This window comes from Eleutherodactylus coqui, chromosome 8 (genome assembly GCF_035609145.1).
Source record: "Eleutherodactylus coqui strain aEleCoq1 chromosome 8, aEleCoq1.hap1, whole genome shotgun sequence".
Lineage (NCBI taxonomy): Eukaryota > Metazoa > Chordata > Amphibia > Anura > Eleutherodactylidae > Eleutherodactylus > Eleutherodactylus coqui.
This window is the reverse complement of record NC_089844.1, coordinates 138,828,129-138,850,908: the sequence shown is the minus strand read 5'-3', so window position 1 is coordinate 138,850,908 and position 22,780 is coordinate 138,828,129. Positions and strand designations below refer to the sequence as shown.

Sequence of the window (22,780 nt, the reverse complement as noted above, 5' to 3'; positions counted from 1 at the left end):
CACTGTGAAAAACACAATATTGACTTGAATAGAAACTGACCTCGGCGCTCTCTCCTTTCCCTTCTTGGAAACCGATTTGTAAGAATTTCCCCATTAGTTGCTTTAGCTGAAGGGATGAGTGAATTTAACAGAAGTGTAGATGAAGCAAAGTGTAGGTGGGTCACTTAGACTAGTCCAGGCTTTTATTTCACCGGGTAAACTTTATACTCCGTTTTGTAAAGTCCGACCTCAGAATAGCTCTCCTCCTCTCCACTTTGGCTCACCAAGGGAGCGGAAGGAGACCTCACTTGACCCTGGGAAGAAACGTGCTGATGACTGATTTCCTTTCTTGTGCAAGTACCTCCTCCGACACGACCTGGCTATAACCTCTACACTCTCTCCACAACTACTGACTCCTCCTTTTATCTCCTCTTTTCCTTCCCACACTTTCACTACTCCTCACACTCTGCACAGGGACGTGTGTTACTGCTTTCCCACCCTTGAACTCTGCACCAGTGAGTTTGAAGCTGACTATCAGTCAATAGGACACCAGCTAATACCAGGGCTAAGCTCTAGGCTTAGTGGAGAGAAACAGGGTCTCTCCTATGGACAGCACCTTCTATGTCCAAGGACAGCACATAGACAGGTGTGACAGGACAAGTCTTGCTGTAAGCGTTCTGTAGGACCCGCTGGGTCACTATATGTGCACAAAGTGACAGAGCTGCTACAGAGGGCATGGGGTGAGTGGAGTATGGCGAATGCACACCACCTTGTGAAATCCATTCCCTGATATCTCAAAGCCATCATTGCCCAAAAAGGTGGACTAGCCCATTAGTGGGTAGGTGTTCCTAATGCAGTAATCGTTCAGTGTAGCTCTCTATTCGTATCCCCAAGAATGAAAAAAAAAAAACACTACCCGCTGCTCCTCAGTCATGTGACACGCTTGCTCTATCATTAAGGTTACTCGGCTTACCTGGTTCACACGTTTTAGTAAGAGAGACGGAAACCCGGAAATAGAAGATGTCAAGAGAAGCAGTACTGTAGAGACCCCTTCTGAGGTGAATGCCACTGACGTCAGCAGTAACGTGTCTGCAGGTAAATTGTCCACCAAGTAGGTAAAATACAGCAGCAAAATTCCAGATAGTCATAATTATTTATCCTGGACAGCACCGATATTCTTTATTAAATTCTTGTACTGTTGTGTGTATACAGCTCCTACGCAGATCTGTGTCTCTCCATGGCTACAGACTACAAACAGTGTAGTCTGATCCTCCAGCAAATGGAGGAATAGAGAGCCATTTAAGAGGAGGAAGTGCTCATTATATAGAGTGATATTACATAAAGGTATAAACTTATCCTTTCCTACAGATGATGTGTCCCTCACCAAGCGTCTTAAGAAAGCCATACTCTGGTTATGTGGGATGGAAAAGAACACGGAAAACACGGAAACCAAGGATGATACCCCATGTCCCCCAGAAGAACCCCCTGAGGTTTTGCTCTATGAGAGACCGGTGATAAAAAAGTTATTAGATATTAATCTCATCATCTGCACAAGTGCTGCCATCTTCCTGTGGGGCTATTTTGGCTAAGGAGGAACAACGCTCCCCCCCAATCCAACATGCTTTTCGAGCAGAACACATTGCTGCCATATGAAGTTAAAGGGCTCAATGTGAAGGTCAATATGCAGAGCATCGTCCTCAGACTGCAGCCTTCTGGCAGGGACTGCTGGGTCATGATTCTATATCCAATCTGCAAGAGCAGAGCGTTTGGGACATGAATTTAACATCATGCGATAGAAAAAGCAAGGTCAGAAAACAGGAAGAAAAAAAAAAAAAAAGACTGTGCCAAAGTTCATGTGTGATGGACGTTCCTTTAAATTATGGAAATAAAGCTACTGTTTTGGAATTTTTAAATAAACTAGAGTGTCAGAAGACAAGTGCAACGTCTGATTCTTTAGCGGTAGATGCCTGCTGTCCTCCCTACGGGGAGATAGCTGTAGAGGGGTGTGTACAGCTTGAGTATGGATCTCATTGGGAATTATCAATTTAAAACTAGTGTAGAAAAGTAGCAACATTTGGTACAAGCCGTGAGACATTACAATGACACCAGTTTGTTTTTTAAAGTAGATGTGGTTTTTTGAGAGGGGAGTGATCAACTCAGGCAAACAGACTTGCATATAGTTTTTACACCAGGAACTGACTGACATGAATCGAATATGCTCCAGCTCGTAGCTGACCTAGATTTCTTGTATGAAGAGGTGACTAATGCTGCACCCCCGCCCTTCATGGCTGCTGGCTGTGATCTTCTGCATTGCTAGATCTTTTAAGAGGCGATCACTGCAGAACTAGCAGCCAGAAGTTATGGTTAGTCTTTTAAAGATAAAGGATGAAAGTGCAATTACCTCAGTCTTCTCTGACTTGTAATGTCCAATTTGGTTTTTCACTTCCTATCTATTGACACAGAACACCATAAACACTTACTCTATGACTTTTCACCCCCTCCCTATCCTGCCACTACCCCCTTCTTTCAGTCCTCCCCACACTCCGTAATAACGGCCCTGTGCACAGCTACACAGACAGTGGTGGTCCTACGTGTTCCCACATATTGCACAATGTTTCTTCCGTGACGCCCATCTCACATAGTGGTGCCTGTGTGTGCTCAACACCCCAAAGCAGTGCCCATGTGCTTACAAACACTCCATAGGGACCTTTGAGCTCCCCCACAATCACAGTGGCCCTTCTGTGCGCCTACAGTACCTCCAAAGTAATTGTAACATTCCCCTCCTTTCCTCCACGGTCACTATACTGCAGCACCGCCAGCATCTTCACTCACAACGTCTGTCACTCATGTGAAGAAGTACTGACCAGCAAATGGTCCGGGAGGTAGAGGCACTCGCTACCACAATAGCAAGGGGGGGCCTCTGGGCCCCCTAAGTAAGGGGTCTTGTCGCAACTGCTATAGCTAAGCCACTAACCTGATGGATAACTAAACGGGTTCCACCCCTCTTATTATTGGCTGTCTCTGGTATTGCAGGTCAGTGCCATTCATTTAAATAGAGATGAGCTGCATTATCAGGCATGGCCGCATATGCACGAGGAGACCTTTTCAAGGGAAAACACAAAAACATAGCAATCTGAATTCACTGAGTGTAATGATGGATCTTAAAAAGGTTCCACGAAATAGAAGCCAGTTTTTAAAAACAAGTTAAAATGTGTAATAAATTTATATTATATATATATATATATATTAATATTAGTGTTGCGAAATTCAAAAAATGATCACCAGACAAAGAATTTACCTCTCAACCATATTTTATTTCCTTAGAAACAGGAATATTTATTTAAACAGAAACCTCGTGTGCCAAAAATATATAATTTATATCACATTATATCTGTCCGACCGTATCCAAAGTACGTGATAAACGCTGCGCACTACCTCCAGGCCGAAGAGAAACAGCAGAACTAAACAAAACGGGCGGCACTGTATACAATGAGCAGATGTCATAGATGGAGAAACTGATGCAACATTTAAAAAAAAAAAAAAAAAAAAAATGTATTTCAACCAACAAAAAAAAAAATTCCATGCTGAGCCTGTAATACATTTAGGACCCATGTCAGTGGATGAAGGTGCCAGTATGGAACACAAATCATTAACGTCAAGAGGAACCCCAAAAAGTAAAAAAAAAAGTCAGTCATAAATCCAGTGACTACATTACAGTATTGACTACTGCTGTGTTAGCGCCATCTAGATGTCATTTATCTATGAAGTAACCTCTAGCTTCTATTGCTACCTGCAGATTGTGGAAGGCACTGCATTAAAAAAATGAAATAAAAATAACCACCAGTTTTGGTTTTCATCAATTTTAGAACCTTTTCTTCTTCAGCTGCAAGTACTATAATGAATGTATTACAGATTTTCAGTGACAAGACCATCCTGACCCTCGCCAACCAATCCTCATTAGGTACTATGTAAGGGGTTTATGACTACAGAATCTACAGGTACATGTGTTCAGTAAATTGTTGTCCATCTGCACATACTGGGGGAGTTTTGGGGGTGACCAGACTGCTTAGCAAGCTATTGGTATTCTGCTTGCAAGCACAAAAAGGGATGTTCTCATATGTAAGAGTCACATACCCAAACTTATAGGACCCCTAGTGGCAATAGGGTGAACGTGTGGCTTCATAGATATGGTAGGTGCTGGAAAACACCTGGTACTTGTTTTCTCGCCCATGCATCTCTTGGGGTCATAGTGAAGTCTGTCCAAGGGTAACATTACCCATGACACCAATGGCCTACCAACCGAATTCTCAAACACGGTTATGCCAAATCACTATGGTTTTAGACTTGTCTCCAAGTGTATCCAGGCTAGTAAAGATTACAGGATGCATGTATGGAGTCACTTGGGGAAAAAAAAAACAAAAGACATTCTTGGTTTAGACAATTGTAATATTACCATCTTAAAGGGATTGTCGAAGACCCCCAAGCAGTCTTTATTCCTTTAATGTTATATTGATCAACTTTGTAAGCAACGTACTATTAAAATATGCACAGTTTTGGTGATTCAGAGTATGATCATGTCCCCTTGCTGTCAAAGCCATTGCAAATCCATGAGCCTGTGTGGCTCAGGTAGGGGTAAGGAATCAGCAGCCATGTCAATAGCGATGGGCTGTCTTTGTATTTGGATGAACTGTGCTGGTACCAATGTACAGTAGCGCATGCACAGTACCCCCAAAAGGAGGCAGCTTGCAATTTACGATGTGCCCGAATTGCACGCGAGAGGCTCAGGTGCAATTTGCCTCGGCCACCACATGCTGTCCGATTCATGTACTGTACATTGACCTCTCCTAATTCTCATCTTGTGTTATGGACAATGGGGCATGCAATGAGTATTTTCACACAGACCACATCTGCACGGATAAAAAAAAAAAAACTTGGCAGTGTGCGCTACCTCATTGAATAAAACAGACCCCATATGTTGTCTGTGCGTCACACTTTTTTTCACGCCTGACGGGGGGGGGGGGGGGGGGGAAGAGTGTCTCAGAGGCCTAATAGTGAGACAATGCAAAGATTATCCACGCGACTAAGTATAGGCAGCTTTTGGGTCATAAACATCCCTTTAACAGCTGTATTACGGCTGCCATGCCTGGACCTCAAGGTCCACTGAAATGAACTTACAACTATATGGAGAACCATGAGGACTCTGCAGATAATTAGGCCAAGTCATATCAAGCTTAGTCTACAATATTCTGTGTGTTGACTTTTGGGGACCACGGCTACTCCGGTATTTGTTTACATAGAGTGAATCCATGGACAAAATTTGGGACAAAGAAATAATCACAAAAAAACCCCAAACAGTCTACAGCCATGGGCGCATACCTCATACGCAAATTCCATAAAATATGGAAAGCCACAGGGTAGGGGCCTCATACATTCTCCCCCTCCCGCTGCTATACACACATCACATTAGGTGCAGGGTAATGCATAAATCGTAGGCTCTACCAACTGGTGGCAGTCAAAATCTTATGTGTCTATACGGCTATGTGAAGGCAGGCGGTGGATTTGGAGCTTTGGACTAGAGTAACAGACCCCTCTGACCCCTATAGATTGGAATCTATGTTAAACTAAAGCTGTCAAAAGAGTGACTTTACTTCCACCACTCATGTCAGTAGGGGAGGGGAAAAGCACCATAACACTGCGAGGGACGGGGAATACTGCAATCTGACAAAATGCAACACAGCTTACTTCCTACACACATAATGGGAACAGGACAATGCTTCTACAGTGGAACATTTGGTATAGAACCAAACCATATACTAAGGGGCCATTTAATAAAAGTTCACTGATGTTTTTGGATTGAATGGACCAAAGTGAACAACTGACAATATGGATGCTTTCCTAATCTATATATTAGTCAGACAGCAGCATGGATAGGGTTAAAGGTAAATATACTGGAGATTTCAGAGCTTTGTGCAGTCTTACAGGGCGAGTTATAGAAAACTTCAGCAGTATCAAAAAGACATTACAGCTTTCTGTACAGAAATTAATCTGGAGATCGAACAATACGTATATATGGGTATGTGGAATCTGGCTGAACGCACACTAAATATTAAAGGGACAGGACTCTAAATACCCATCAGGATACAGGTTCCCCCTTCTGACAGATATTGTTAATGTTCGGTGCTTGATGTATACTGGTTAACACATGCCTGTCTATGCTCTGCTTATTATTAGGTGTGCCCATCTTTAAACATCCAAAAGGTATCTTTACATGGAGCGATTACTGTCAGAATAAATAGCTGGAAACCGTGATTTTGGGAGATCGTATCCCGTGAACATATGGCCACCGACAGGGTACCGAGTGACACATCGCTTAGTTGTTGGAGTCACTCGTTTTTAGTTCACCTACAATCTCAGCAACTATCAGCCATGTAACCAAGATCGGCTCAAACTATGAATGACTCTTGTTTGCAGGGAATGAAGGCGGACGTCTGCAAGAGATCTCTGGCACTCTCAGCCTCCATTCACTTAACAGATATCATGCCTATGTGAAGGCAAGGGGTGACAGTAGTCCTGTGTAATGGTAAAACTGGTGATGGTGGTCTGAGCCAAGACCTCCACTGCTGGATCATGCTTGTTCAGCTTCCCTTGACGATCTATATCAGTAAGTTGATGGCACCTAAGGGAGAGAACGGTTCTAGCAATCCGAGATATTGACTCATGGGCCACCAACGAATGAGTTCAGCAGACATTAAACTAAAGGCACACACTAGCAAAACTGATACACTATTATACCTTGTACAGAAGCTGATGGGGTGGAGCAGGACACAGAGGTCTTGTGTTCTCTTGAGTCATACCTTGCCCTCTCATGCACTAGGTATAACACAATGTATTAGTCTTGCTTTCAGAAGATATTAAAAGGGTCAAGCTGCTGAGATTAATTTATCCCCTATCCACAGGAAAGCTGGGACCCCCCACTGATAGCCAGAATGGGGGGCCCGTGTTCCCCAAGAGACTAGCAAATTGAATGGAACAGCAGCATTTTCAACAGGAGTGTCGAAAATAGTAGAGTTCAAGGGCCTGGCAATCCCCAAAGTGCTCCCTGAAATTAATGGCGCAGTAGGCAAGCCTGCACGCTGCTCATTCATTCATTTTGCCAATCTCCCCTGTTAAAGTGATCAGTGGGGGTATCAGCAGTCCTGCAGATAGGGAATAAGTTAATGTCACCAGAATACCGCTTTAATGTCCTTTAAGTAATTGCAAAAATATCTGTAGCAGCAGAGCAGAAATGTAAAAAAAAAAACACAACTAGGAAACAAACTTTATGGGTTCCCCTTCGCAGTACATGAACAGGCTCCTACCACCAATCTCAATGCCCCAGTGATGAGAAGGTGAGTGTGCGGGGTACAGCAGTTTCCATGCTATAGATGGTAACTGAAAGCAAGCATATTCCAAAAAAAAAAAAAAGATTGTGCCCTTGACATTTTTGTGGCTTTGCTCAATTTTTCTGACTCTTCTTGTGCATTACTGTGCAGAGTGGTCTCCATTCTTTTTCCTGCGATATCCAAGGCGCCTGCTGTATGAGGAGTTAACAGGACAGAAAACGCATGGAAGTGTAAATCGGTGGAATGTCTGCAGAGGCTTCTGCCCCCTCCGGCTAAATACATCATTTTAATAGTGGCATAAACTAGAAATATATATATATATTTATATAGACTGGTCCACTCAGTCCTCACAGACAGCCGGAAGTCATCACAAAGCTCCGGTCTCATCGAGATCTTCAAAAGGCAAGACACACCAGGTCATTGAAAGTCCTTCAAAAGCATATGTAGAAAAAACCCAACAAGCGAGGGGAAGAGGAACAAAGGTTCTCACTGCTGCGTCTTGTCATGGTGACCTTCTCGGGTCTGTGGGGCTGGACTGCCTGTGTTCTTGGAGTGCAGACCCCTCCATCTCTGCCTCTTACAGAGCAGTGCTCTCCACGTCTGTGTCAAGGAGGACAACCGGCAGCGGCTGATGATCTATATGAGGAACCGTGCTTAGAGATTCAGCAAGAGGATGTCCTGTAACTGGATCTGGAAGGAAAGACGAACATCAAGAAACAGGAAAACATCTAGATTGCATCCAATACACTATAGACTTCGTGCTTGTAGGGGTTGGTGGATGTTTGGGGAGGGGGGTGTTTGTGCTCCAGGGGAGGTGGATATAGATAATTCATATTTCACAATCAGCGTAAAATATTGTGCAATTTTGTAATTACTTTCCTTTACTCATCTTGTACTGGTTTTGAGTTATAAGAGCTTTTCATCTCTATATGCCTTTAAAAGGGGTTGTCCAATTAAGAATATGCTTTTTGTTAAAAGGGTCACCCCTCCCCCCTTTGAGAAGCTGATCACAAGGACATCCTGCGACTGGGATCACCCAGCTGTAATGTGTGACTAAAGCTAAGTATTCAGTTTCCCTGCAGCACTCCAACAGGAGAGATGAAGTATTACACAGTTGCCATTGTAAAAATGATCCTTGTAGCTTTTGTCTGCACTAACAGATAGAGGTAATCCCTCAATTCAGGACCCTCAATGAACTCTAAAGAGGGAAGGGGGTGGGGGGTTTCTAAAAGCAGAAAACCCCCAAAATGCAGAATGCTGGTTTCCAGTTATTGGACAGAAGTGCATGGTGGGAGCTCATGCCACACCATATACACAAGGCGGAGCTATTTGGGTGGGTATTAACGGCTGTCTGTCACAACGGGCAACCAGAATTTTGAAAGCAGCCTTGTATGTGAACAGAGCAAATTAAACGAAATGCCTCAAAGTCCATACAAAACCAGGAAAGCAAAGTAAATGCAAAATGCCCGGGTCTTGGATGCAAAGGGACGAGTTTTAATTGCAAATTACTTTTTATTGTTTGGTGTGCAGAATTTCACATCTCATCTGAAGTAAGATGCTAGCACCCTCCCACAGGCACACAGCAGATGCTACCGATTTACTGCACTGTGGTGTTGTACTGTACATATACGGCTACAGATGAGATAGAGGTTATATTTTAAGGCATTTACAGACTTTTCCATCAAAACAAAGTGCAGTAACACGCCACAGCCTGAAGGGGTCACTGCAGTTTGCTACACCCAAATTATTTTCCAAAGCTACTTTATTACACAAAGAATAAGTTGCATTACCTAGAAACCGCTAAAGTGTGATTAACTGATATGAATAGCAAGGTGCTTATTGTTGCCAAAAACCTACACAGTAAGCAAATTTAAAGGGGTTGTCCCCCTTCTAGCCGTTTTGTTGCAGGAAGCAGACAGCTCTCTACACTACACAGTGGCCTGGTGTAATACTGCAGTTCTATTGAAGTGAATGGGACTCAGCTTGCAGTACCCACCCAGGCCACCGCACACAGCCGTTTGTCTGCTACAGTAAAACAACTAGAAGGGTAACAAGCCATTTAGGAGCAATAGTAACCCCCCTTCTGGCTGTAATGAGAACTGACCCTCAAATAAACCAGTGCATACACCTGTTCCCAGGATGGGAATACTCATTTAAGAAAAAAAAAAGCCTACCAATGAACATGATGGTGCAAACAGGATGTACTTTAGCCCTTAAGGGTCACATGAAGTTCTTTTGTGCAAAGGGGAAATCCACTCAGATAACTAAAGTGACTATACGGTACTGGTCTCCAAGCTGTGCCTTAGCTGTCAGGACATGTTGGGAGGTACAGTTTTGCAAAAGTTGGAGAGCCATATGGGCAGCACTAAGGAAACTGATTTTGTCTTGATACGCTTGGGGATCCTACAATTGGTCAGATACGTACTAGCCAAAACTCTATGCTCACTGCAAGTCTGTCATTAGACAAAGGTATAAAAATTAGTCTCTGTATTTGGAGTTCCCCTTTAAATTGCTGATTATAAAGTTTTTATATATGTCCTGCAATAGTCCAGATTGGGTTAATGAGGTGCAATAAATCACATTTATTGGTAGAAGCCTCACAGTAAATAAGCTTCTTGTTTGGAATCTTGTGTTGTTACAAACCTTTACCAACATCTCTGTGTGCGCATTTTCATTTTCCACGTGCGTGAGTCTAGGATGAGGCAAGCCAAAACCCCCACCCATGCCCCCAAGTGGAGACCACATGCTGTATTAGTTGGTGTAACACAAGCCTGGTTAGGGCCACACGCTGTTAGTACCCAGCATACATGAAGATCCAAGCATGATTGGGGGGTGAAGAGTGAGTAACGTGTGTGTTTCGGCCAATCACATGCCTTGTTCCTTACCATCAGCACTTCCCAACCTCAATGTTACTGATAATGTCACCTCATACATCTGAATTGTTTGATAAAATTATTTACAGTTAGAATCCAGCCGCATGCCAACAGGGAACAATCAGGACACGACAATACATCGCCCCTCACTGACATCTCGCTGTGTGTAAAGGGTTCATCACTCTAAACATGTCCAATCTTAGGAAATACTTGCATTCCCCATGGAATCATTCTGGAGCATTTATCATCCTCTTGCCTTGTGACATTCCTCCTGAAAATGTATTAACTGGCAACTGGGAGTTTCTATTGCTCTAGTCATGTGGGTGTGTCCTTAGAGTTTAATACTGCCAGCACTGACTGGACTGGTAACGGCAACTGGTAAGGCCTAATTGTCAATTTAGTCATAAGTTGCCAGGAAGAATTACAGAAGAATGGCACAACAGAGTTATAAGAAAAGGGGGCTTGGAATGGTTACTTGGGGAATAGAAGTCTTTTGTAAAAACGAAAAAAAAGTCAAGACCGCTGACAGGTCCTCCTTTAAGGCTGCAGTACTTCTAAATGGCCTGCCAGTTGCAGTTCAGAGTAGCATGCGCCATTTTCCCTAAGGTGGTATAGGTCTGTAGGAAAATAAGTACAGAATTGTCTGTTTTAGAAGAGATTTCAACTCTTCATAAAATAATTTTGGAGTACCGTGGGCTTAGATCCTCTGTTATTCCTCCTGGAAATGTATGAATAAGCTTTGACAACTTTTAACACTATCGCATAGTCAATAGGGTGTGTCCCTCTACACAGTCTGACAATCTTACCACTGATATGGACACTGTCAACTGGTTAAATATTATTGACGAGGCGGCTGGTGACACCAGAAATGGATAAACTTAGTCCTACATTTCCAGAAGGAATAACCGAGTGCAGAGTGCAACACTGCAGTCCAGCGGTGACAATGTCAGACTGTATAAAGGTCCTTCTACATGATCTGATTGAAGCGCTGGACAGCCGTCCCAGCATTATCACTCCTGTGCTTCCATTCTTTAAATGATGATCAGTGCGTGGAAGCAGAGCGTCCCGGAGATCGCTTCTGGCCGCCAACCTCCATTCACAGTAAACAAGCAGCTTTAGTAAATAGCTTTCCCCACCCATTTCATTGGGTCTGCAAATATTTCCTAAAAACAGACATGTCAGGAAAGCGAACTGTTCCCTGTATAAAAGGTGGGATACTATTTCCTATGGAAAGTGCCGTCACCACCTTGACGCAAGACCTTATGTACTGGATGCTGCACAGACGTTTGGACCAACGTCTTACGCAGGTCTTTAAATAAAGGCGGTGGTGAGAAAAGGTCCAAAAGTCCTGTATATTTCCAGACCGCAGAGGGAGGCGAAACGTCTACACAACAGCCGGACTCCTCACTAATACCGGACACTCAGATTCTTTTCTTTTGTTCCCATAATTTTATGCAAATCAAGTTCTGCATCTTTCTACTATACTTTGTGTATCATTTCCTCCTCACTTAAAGTAGCAAAACTGCTGGAAAGTGTTATGCAACAGTCACAGGTTGGAGACCACTGCTGTAATGTATGCTAACAAGCCATTTGTTACCAATTCGATATATACACACAATATATAGCATTATGCAGAACAGTTATCCTACACATACTATAGGGACTGCAGGGTAATGGGTAACATGCATATAAAATATAGAAACCCACAGGGTATGGGCCTCATACATTCTCCCCCTCCCGGCTGCTATATACACGTCACATTAGGTGCATGGTAATGCAGAAATCAGCCATCTACATGCAAGCAAACACTAGTACTAGGACCAGAACTGGAGGGTCGCACATCACTAAAACCTACTTCTAGCAAACATTAACCACAACCTAATTGCTACATATCGGCCTGCAGCAGCCATGCAACATCGTTAGTTACTGGGAATGTATTGTGCGGTTCTCAGGACACTACTCCACGCATGTATAGGGGATGCTATAATTTAGGGGAATCCCGAGATCTCTGCAATACTGCATAATATTTAGGGGAACGAGAGATGGAACATTCTATAAACGCGTGCCTCGTTACGCAGTTTCTTATCAATCACCTAATTATGTCATCTTTGGGTAAACCGTTACAATGTGGGGGTGTGGGGAGGAAATTAAACAGAACAGACCACAGTGATTCCTTGTGTGCGCACAGTGGTGATAAGGTGCGGATTTAGGTGTTGGGGGTGCAGGAGTGTGGGTTGAATAATATTGGGGATGAAATGGGGTGAAATGAACATAAAATATGCACAAGGCAAAAAGCCATCAACACAACACAGAGGCGGTGCATGGTGTCAGCAGGGTACAAACCTTAATACCGGTAATTTTCCCAACCTGTTGAAGGCACCATAGACAGAACTATTAGGAAGCGCTGCACACAACAGCCCATGGGCACCCCAAGTCCCTCTTTTATATTACCCTTTTTTTGTGTCAAGCTGAAAGCAAGAGCCAGTGATAGCCAACATCAGCCAGTGCAAACCGAAGCAATTTCTAATATATCGTGGGAATGGGGCAAAAAGCCTGTTCAAGTCATTGTAGAAATCCCCTTTCCATAAGGTTAGGTCATAGGAAAGACAGGTGCTTCCCTAGTAGGACTCCCTTTATCAGTGGAGGACTGCTTGCTCTTCCATTCTAACGAGTGCAGTGTAACACCTCATTTCCCTAAAGTGTTGATGCCCTTTCTTACGGTTTCACATACTTTACAAGTTGACTTTCTGCATGGTTGTCAGAGGAATTGGCACAGCCATCTGTGTTTGTCCAGACCCAGAGGGTTGCTTTAAAGTTCCCTCTAGCCAATAAATTTAAGAAACATATATGCAAAACGTAACCTGTGTGATGGAGCGCAAGGCCTAAGGGGTAGAGCATAGGGATTCTTTCAGTCATGCTCCGCCCCCTCTGGCTCTTCACTAGACCAAAAAAAACCTGTATAAATTTTTACAGAAGTGTCTTAAAGGCACAATAAGAAATAAACCGAACCTTCCTGCGCTCGTATGGTGGACCTTGTATCAGTAGAGGAGGAAAATCCAAGATCCAGTCCTTGTTTTTTTTTTTTATAAACGCTTCATTGATGACATTTTACTGATTTGGGAGGTGGGATGGAGGATCTTAAATTATTTATAACCCAGATCAACCCTAATGACTTCATCCTTGAGTTTGTAAGTAATGTAAGTTCATCTGAAGTTGTCGTCTTAGATTTAGAACTGCCCTCTGCTGAGGGGGCAGTACATACGGAGACACATTTTAAGCATACAGATTGTCTTCCAACTCTTTGTGGCAGCTCGAAAAGTTTGAACAACTATTACAAATATCCCTTTTAGACAGTTTAAATGAGTCAGAAGAAACTGTTCCTCTATAGAGACAAAGAACAGGCCCTGATGTTAATAAATTGTTTTATTGTAAAGGGATATCCATCTACTTTGATTAATTCCGCTTATGAGAAAGCACTTGCTGAACCCATGTTGTACGAAACAGAGATCGTCCCAGATCGGATAAGTAGGAAAAGAGAATGATTTTAATAAGAAAACACTTACGGTATTACAAAATACAACTCCCAACACAAAGTGAGGGAATTAAAAAAAAAAAAAAAAAAAAAAAAAAGAATGAGCAATTTTTTTTAAAATGAATGTAGGGGATTTTTCTCCAAAGGAACCATTGACCGTGATATTTAGGTGTAATAAGAAACGCTGTCCAATAATACAAGGGAAAAAAGGAGATTTTTATAAACTGAGAACAATGAAAATCAAGCCGTTTTTGAATTGTAGCTCGGTTTTTGTATTTGATAGAATGCCCTTGTGGGTTACAATATATAGAGCAAACAAGTAATGCCCTTAGAACCGGCATAGGTTCAATACCTCCGCAGGTTATACAAAACACTGCGTTTTTTGCCATTTTTTGGAGAAACGCCAAAGATCACACGCAACTGAGTGTTACCCTTTTGGAGTGTATTATTTCAAAATCATTCTCCCAACTGGTGAGCAAGGGAAATGTTTTGGATTAACAGAATGGACACGTTGGCTCCAAAAGGCCTAACGAAATTTTAGATAAAATATTAGTATGGTTAAAACAAACAAAAACGAAACACCTTTTATATTTGTTCTTCTAGCTGGGTGAAGCAAGCTGCTGAGTGTTTTTATGATTAAATTAAGTTTTTATGACAGTATTTCTGATTCCTTGCATTTGTTGATTGTTTGTGAATGTATTATGTAACAATAGTTGTAACATTAGTTTCCCATCTTGATAACCTTTTATAAATCATTAGAGGATTAGAGTAGAACCCTATGGCAAAATTATTAATACTATTGCCCACCAAGATCACAGAAAAACTGGGGTAGGGGACACCTTATAATGGGATGGGTCTCCCCTCTACCGGTTATTGGGATAATCTGTAGAGATGAGGTATATTATTGGGATCCAGTACTGTAGGAGAGCGTATAGCGCTCCATTAACCTGGGAGCATGCACTCTCCAACCGCTCAGTCTCGGGCCTGACGTACATTACAAAAATGGGACATAGTAGTTACGTCATGACGCCGCATATGCCAGACGTTGTAATAGAACGCATAGCGTTCCACGAGTCAGGGAACATGCGCTCTTTAGACCTTTGTAGTCCTGGATTTCACGAAACCAACTCCTGGCCGTAGGCATGTGACGTCTATACGTTATGTTCGTATGGCATCACAATGGAACACATATGCGTTCTGAGAGCCGGGGAGCGTGCGCTCTAAGGATTAAGACACTCTGCTAGCTAAATAGCTGCAGCAAATGTAGGACAGGGGGCTGCTCTCAGACACATGGTATGTATCATTATATATAGCAGGACACTTTATGAAAAGGTTTTATGCTTGATAAGGTCGTTATGAACGCAGTGTAACACGTTTCGGCGTATACTAGTTGTGGCAGAATCACTGTTATTTTATGATGATTGAACTTGGACCTTTTTAAATTGAAAAATAAAACTTTTGGACTGGATCTTGGATTTTCCTTTTTTACTGATACGAGGACCAACACACGAGCGCAGGAAGGTTCAGTTTATTTTGTGATTGAAACTTTCCAATTTTGTATATAAACTTGGTTTTCTCTGAATGCAGCTGTCAATGTTACATGGATCACTGCAGACCTCTAAAGAAAGCTTTTTAAGCCCACCAGTACCTCCGCTGCAAGCGGGCATCTCCTTTATTAGGAGACCTGCTTAGCACCAGGTGAGTCAATTTCACGTTTTTTCATCCACTATTACGATTTGTATCAAGGTGCTATACTTAAAAGACCTATTTTCTGTAAAATCACAATAAGCAGAGAACGCACAAAAAAAAAATTGCATCATTGATCCTATTTGGTTCTATATTATAAAATGGAGACACAGAAATATTGTGTGTGACCCAGGAGCTCACCTGTGACCCCCTCCCACACTGTCCTGTGTCTGGCTGTAAGATAACTGGCTGCAGCAGCCGCCTCCCCCCTCTGCTGCAGTAGAATATTAAGTACCGCCCTCTTGTCCAAAATGCCTTTGACTTTAAGAAAGCGGCCTGACATATGGTAACACTACTGAGTAGCTTGTATTAAAGCACAGTAATAGGCAAACGCAGAGCTAAATTTTATATCGTATACACACAATCAGAGAGATACACACACACACACACACACACACACACACACACACACACACACACACTATATATCTACACATACACAATGCAACCATTATGTGGGGTACAAACGCCCCCTGTACTCACCAGTGATAACTTTTGATGCAGATCCAGGCTGAGCTTCTACAGACTGTTGAGAAGCAGGGGGCTGGGGTGGAGGAGGGACTGTGGGTCGAACACGGGGTTTAGGAACTGGGCGCTGCCGGGTAAGTGTTCCGGTGTTTTGCTGGGCAAATGTCAGTGTGGCATCAGGGAGAGCAGAGTGGGAACTTGGGTGGTCAGAAAGAGGAGGAGGAGTATCTGGGGGTGTTGGAGACTGTGAAGGACTGGAGGACTGCTCTGTGTTAGGTACTGTAGGTGTTGCACCTGTAGGCTGAGCATTGGGTTTAGGCTGAGGTGTTGGCTGGGTAGGTGGTTGTGGGGGTGGGTGATTAGGAGCCTGGATTATGGGCTGGCTGCCTGAATGTCTGCGTGGTAAGGTGCCAAATGTAGGTGCAGAAGGAGCCACCGTTCCTACTTGGTTGCTTGTAGTGCTTGGGGGTACTGGACTGTGATTGGATGGTTTGGGTGAGACTGAAGGAGGAGTATTAGCTGCCATAGGCAGGTTCTGATTTGCAGGTTGCACTGGAGGGGGGTTTGCTGGCTTCGGGGGTGCTGGAGCAGGTTTCTTGGTAACTAAAAAAAATAAATAAAAAAAAAAGAACCTTCACTTAGTTGCACTTGTTAGAATAACGGCTTATTGAAAAAAAGGAGTTTAGTTTTTGTCCAATAACAATGTTGCTCTATAGGTTGCGCCCGATATTACAGCTCAGTCACTTACGAGTCAGGTTGAGCTGCAATACTAGACACAGCCTATGGCCAAGGGTGGAGCCATTTCTGATCTAGAACAGAGCCTAGAAACATGAGAATTCAACAAAAGACATCTGCTATGCAACAAACGGAGTGAAAAGTAATTATGGTTGAGCAAAAAAGCTTGGGGTCATTGTCAACAGCAATTGAGACGACAGCATGAAAATCTTTACAGAGCTGTGCAAAGACAGTTATTCCTCAACTACAGGATACGGGATAACTTTATAACTGTGGGGGTCTAACTGCTGGGACCCTCCACCAATCTTGAGAACAGGTGTCCTGAAGGTCTCTGCATGAACAGAGTGGAGGTGGCACATGCACACTGCCATTCATTAAATGGGAACACCTGAAACACGACCTTCATTCTATTCATGCGGAGATCTTCAGGGACTCCTGTACTAAGGAACAACGGGTTCCAAGTGGTCGTCACCGATCATAAAGTTATCCCCTATCCTATGGATAAGAGATAACTATGTATCTTGCCACAACCTCTAAGATATATTTGATTTGCACTTAACTGTAGACCCCATAGCAGATGCTATGCCTGCTACCCTGGTCTTTACACCCATGTATGTGGTCCTTATGATCACTTACCTCGTCTATTGGAGTGAGGACTTGGGTTGGCAGTGCCTTGTGATGCAGGAACAACCCCTAACTGATTTGTGTTGCCACTGGATGTTGGGTGAGTCCCGTTCCGCAGAGAGGGCGGTGTGGTTGCTGTAGGAGTTTCTTTGGTCTTGTTTGAGCTGTGGATGAGAAGTTGACAGGATTTCAGAGCTGCTGCAGCCAAAATAAAGGCACCGCAGTAATCCAAAACAGGCTTTGTGCTTACCTGGACTCCTCCTGCCCATACATTGGTGCAGGATCTGCAGATGCCAAGGGCTGAACTGGTACAGAATAGGCTGTGGTAACATCTGATGCGTTTCCGAGTGACTCTCCCAGCGTACCGCCTTCACTAGGTGGGAGAGGAGGCTGAAAAGCCGGGGATGCGTGTTTTCGGTTTAAGGTTCCACTTCTCCTTGGGTTGAACGGGAAGTCTAACACTTTAAGGCTCACGCTGTAAGATGACAGACAGATTGAATTTTAACTGAGAGTCGGCAATCAATCATAGTGCTTACTAAATGCACAATATGCGACCTCAGAGCACCGCTGATTTGCGCTTTATGCACAGGACAGAATATCCAGTCCTGTCAACAAGAGCAGGAAGCACAATACAAGTGTGGCACTGCCACTTGCTCCTGTGTCCACTGACGATGACTGACAGCAGGCTGGATGGTGAGGCAATGCACGGAAATCCCGAGCGGTGGAAGATAGGACATTAGTTGAAAAAAAAAAAAATGATGGCAGAATACCATTTTAAATTAAAGGGCTTGTCCAGTTGTAAAGGATTATTGGCCTATCTGCAGAATAGGTCATCACTTCTAGATCAGCAAGTGTGTCTACCCCTTGGAACCACCACCGTTCAGCTGTTTGCCAGCCCAGTGTGCTTGTAAACTGAACTGATTTCTGCAAGTATATAGCTCTGTTCTCACTGCAGTGGCCAGGTTCGGTATTACAAGCAAAGTTCCCAATGAAGTTAGTGGAAATTTTGCCTGCAATTCCAAACCTGGCCACTTCAGTGAAAATGAAGCACTGTTTCTTGCCGAAATCAGCTCAGTGCATAAGTGCACTGGCCCGGCAAACAGCTAATCTGCAAGGATCCCTTGTGGCAGATCCTCTCTGATCGTCTATTGATAATCTATCCTAAACTCAGGCCATCAATAGTTAACCGAACGTTTAAGTACAAACTATAGAAAATCTTTATTTCTTCTACTCACTTATCCTTCTTTACGAAATCACCATCCATGACTGCCATGCTAACTGGCCTCTTGCGTTCCATGACACCAAACTCATAGTGCACAGTGTCGTTATTTTGATGGGCTGCAGGAGCAGCTGCAGCAAAGGCACCGGATACGTTAAAATCCAGCTCTGAAAACAGAAAGCGATGTCAAGATAGGAAATAAACATTTAACACCTGAGAACTCTAATATATAGACTTAGTGGATGATACCAAAAGGAAACGTTTAAAGGGATTTTACATTAAAATGGTTGGTGTTCTACCCTTCCCCCTTTTTTCCAGTAGCAACACCACAGAAGTCTACGGATTGTGTCTGGTATTGTAGCACAAACCCATTGATCTCTCACATATAAAGTTTATGCATAAAATCATCTATCGTTATCACTTATAGATAGTGATTAGAGATGAGCGAGCGTACTCTGAAAAGCAAATTACTCGCTCGAGTAATTTGCTTTATCCGAGTATTGCTGTGCTCGTCCCTGAAGATTCGGGTGCCGCTGCGGCTGACAGGTGAGTCGCAGCAGGGAGCAGGGGAGAGCGGGCGGGAGAGAGGGAGAGAAAGATCTCCCGTCCGTTCCTCCCTGCTCTCCCCTGCAGCTCCCCGCTCTGTGCCGGCACCCGAATCTTCAGGGACGAGCACAGCGATACTCAGATAAAGCAAATTACTCGAGCGAGTAGTGCTTTTCCGAGTACGCTCGCTCATCTCTAATAGTGATAACACAAAATATCATGAAAAAAAAAACTTAAACGAGTAGCATAAAAAAAAATTTTTTTTTTTAAAAGTCAAGAGTTTAACCATTCTGTGCACAAAATTGTCTATCATGGTTGTTAGTCTGGTGTCTGATACCCCCAACTCCGGTCGTTAAAGAGTTAATCTAGAATTTGATGATCTAGAACTTGTTGGCTGTCTTGTAATATCGGGGCGGCAGAAGGTCTAGCAGGACGGGACCCACTTCTACTCAGTGGCTCTTTATTTCGGGAACAGAGGAAGGACTCCACCCTATGATGTTCAAGTACGCTAACAGGGTATGTGAACGGGGAGATCATCTCAGCACAACCCCTTTAAGAACAAAAGCAGAAGGTGACAACCTAGAAAATTTAGTCTGGCATTGATGGGATCCCATAGTTGTCGGATTATTAAAGGAATTTCCTTGAACCATGGATAAGAGAAGTGAGATTGCATTCCTCAGTCCTAAGTGATGAACACATAGATACAAAATTGCAAAACCAATATAATTGTGACAGGCAGAAATATGGTACCTTCAGGAAAGAACCAGTCCGCATGTTGTATAATGGGCTCAATAATGGTCACGACGTGGACAGAGGTTGCAGCAGCTATCTCCGCCAGCGTTCTGTAGGAAGAAAGACTGTTCTAATAAAAAATTGGCTTCCTGGTCTGTATGGTGGGAGGTACTTGAACTAGACTGTCCTCACTGGAAAGATAACCTTTATACATGGCTGCAGAATATACGAGAACAAATACTTCCTTTAAGGCAGTCAGAACGAAAGAGGACAACAAGGTAAGGGGTGATATTCTGTAGGGATCAGAAGCAGCTAACAAACTGATGTTAATAACGCATCTAGCATAAATGGCATCTAGCATAATTTGACCTACCCCTCACACACATACATGCTCTGCTTGGCTCATAGTGTCTCTATTCTGAATGGGGAGAGGACAGTAAGGGCCCGTTTACATGGGACAACTGTTGGGCACTTCAGTTAGGAAGTCCCCCATGCATATTAGACTGTTGTCCGTTTCTGCCGAAATCAGTGGGTTCGTCTGTCTTGCGGACCTTCAGGGTCTGCATCATAATACTTTGTCAATTTCTCGTCTGTATCATTGGGGGACACAGCAAGACATTGGATATAGCTTCTGCCACTAGGAGGCAACACTAAGCATAAAAGTTAACTCCACCCACTAGCTATACCCCTCCTGCGGCATTCAGCTAACTCAGTTTTTAGCTTAGTGTCTGCAGGAGGCGCTACCCCTGGCCTCTCTGGCCCTGTGAGGGGCCCCCGTGGGCGCAGTGTTGGGACGCAATTCAGTGCAGAATCGAGTTTAGCTGCACATCGGCCCATGAAGTGTCCTCTTGTGGATGGCCAAACTGTTACCGTAAGGAATACTTTTTAATTCACAGTAGTCTCCAACTACACTCCTTCTGCGTTTCTCCGCGGATCCTTCCTGCGCAGGTACAATGCGTAAGATTATGGTATGACTCTGGAGCCTGGATGATGACTGCTTCGCTAAGCCGAAGGCTTGGGATGTCATGCATCCTCTGCTGTCTCGTTTGACTTTGAGCTCGCCTCCCTTCAGGTGGAAGAGCATTTGTCAGAGTTCCTCAGCAACTATGAACTGACCAGGTCACTTCTATTCCTTTGCGAGATGTATCTACAACAAATAGAACAGCGCCGCAGTGCCTAATCGAGGAAATATATCAGGTAGTGCAATCATATAGTGATAGTACAGTCACCTGGTGCCAAGTGGGATATCCCACCTGCACCTGTTTAAGTTTGCTTGTAAAGTAGTTCTTTTCCCATCAGATGTCCAGGGGTACCAGGGGTCTTGGTAAGTGTAATACAAGTAGAAAGAAAAATTCTCTGCGCTCCTCGGTTATGGGATTAGGCAACAATCAATGACCAGTGGGTCCGTATTATTGTCAATCTAATCTTTATTTAGCTTATGCCATACAACGTGTTTCGGTGTGTTACAATGCCTTTTTCAAGTATACATTAATCAAAATCACAGTATCACACTTATATAGAGCCATAGTGTACTCACATTCCGTCCTGCACCAGACGCCGGTCATGTGACATGGTTTAGTGGGAGGAGATTTCTCCTCTGTATTGGACAAGTCAAACGAACGGAGTTTTGAGATGGTTTCATTTTAAAAGACCATATATCTCTATGTAGATTATTTTGCATACAGGCGGCGGGTGGGACAGGAATATGTCATAATATACTGTCTACTAGAGCCAAAATATTTCATTAGACCTTAAAAAAGGGCTACAAAACTAGTAAATATGCTATATAAAAGGAATTAAAAAGGTCTATATATAAATAATCGTATGACTAAAGTTATAAAATAAGTAATAAAGTGCGCTAAATGGTATTACATACCTGATCTTATATCTAAAATTAATATAGATGACTTAAGAATTAAACCTGTTAAGATATCACTAAAAATATTTCGTGTTCTGGATGGTACCTATATTTTTTCTAAACTTTCGTTCAGTCCATAAGGGATTGGAGTTTTCGATTTGTAGATCCAGAACATTTCCTTTTTTCTTAATAAGCTTAGTGATTTGGATGGAACATACTCCACCGGTGTTCCCGTTAAACCTTTGCTCTTACAGTTGTGCCTCTGAAAAATGTTGTGCTACACTATGCTGTTTAAAAGGTTTTTTTATATATTAAAATTGTTTTGCTATCCTCGTTCTTAGGGCATTTTTTTGTACGGCTCAGATATTTGATGCCACACGGGCATTCTGTCAGATATATCACAAATCGTGTTTCGCAGCTCATTCTTTGTTTTATTTTAATTGGATCATTATTTGTACTAGATGGGATCCCTGTTTTTATGTGTCATGTATTTACAACAGTGACATCTACATTTCCCCATATTTAGAGACTTCTGGGTACCTTGCTAGTATTGTGTTTTTGTTTTTAAGTAGAATATTCTTTTTCTTGGGTATGATGAAGTCAAAATGTTTTGGAATGTTGTATTTTTTCTATAGATTACCCGTGCGATCTCTTCAGTTGGATTAGTTAAGTAGGGGTCTTGCTGTAAGATAGACCAGTTCTTCCTTAAAACATCTTACAGGCACAACTGTAAGAGCAAAGGTCTAACAGGAACACCGGTGGAGTATGTTCCATCCAAATCACTAAGTTTGTTAAGAAAAAAGGAAATGTTCTGGATCTACAAATCAAAAACTCCAATCCCTTATGGACTGAACGAAATGTTAGAAAAAATATAGGTACCATCCAGAACATGAAATATTTGTAGTGATATCTTATAACAGGTTTAATTCCTAAGTGAGTCATCTATATTCATTTTAGATCTAAGATCAGGTATGCAATACCATTTAGCGCACTTTATTACTTGACCTATTTTCCAGCGTATAAGATGACCTCCAACTGTCAACTTATACCCCAGGAATACGCTGTAGAAAGAAAAAATAAAAAAAA

General features: G+C 42.9%; 2 protein-coding genes across 6 annotated transcripts in view; one reads left to right on the top strand and one right to left on the bottom strand.

The window, feature by feature from the left end:
* The window catches only part of SLC5A11 (solute carrier family 5 member 11), a 44,027-nt gene extending 42,112 nt beyond the window's left edge, over window positions 1-1,915 (top strand). For both annotated transcript variants that reach the window (XM_066576550.1, XM_066576549.1), the window contains 2 exons: window positions 939-1,074; window positions 1,348-1,915. In XM_066576550.1, the coding sequence (XP_066432647.1) occupies window positions 939-1,074; window positions 1,348-1,568 (357 nt within the window). In that variant the 3' untranslated portion in view covers window positions 1,569-1,915. The remainder of the gene's footprint in view (window positions 1-938; window positions 1,075-1,347) is intronic.
* A 3,091-nt stretch (window positions 1,916-5,006) lies between these two features.
* ARHGAP17 (Rho GTPase activating protein 17) overlaps window positions 5,007-22,780 on the bottom strand; it is a 131,460-nt gene continuing 113,686 nt past the window's right edge. Inside the window, exons 15-22 of one of the 4 annotated variants that reach the window (XR_010786414.1) lie at window positions 19,855-19,946; window positions 18,575-18,725; window positions 17,590-17,814; window positions 17,352-17,503; window positions 15,996-16,583; window positions 12,578-12,601; window positions 10,247-10,295; window positions 7,919-8,051 (exon numbers count right to left, since the gene is read on the bottom strand). Coding sequence is in view for 3 of the 4 variants with exons in the window: in XM_066576546.1 (XP_066432643.1) it covers window positions 7,939-8,051; window positions 15,996-16,583; window positions 17,352-17,503; window positions 17,590-17,814; window positions 18,575-18,725; window positions 19,855-19,946 (1,321 nt within the window). In the remaining variant the exon portion in view is untranslated. Of the gene's footprint in view, window positions 8,052-10,246; window positions 10,296-12,105; window positions 12,602-15,995; window positions 16,584-17,351; window positions 17,504-17,589; window positions 17,815-18,574; window positions 18,726-19,854; window positions 19,947-22,780 lie in introns of those variants that run through there. The other 3 variants (XM_066576548.1, XM_066576546.1, XM_066576547.1) reach the window with 3 other exon arrangements.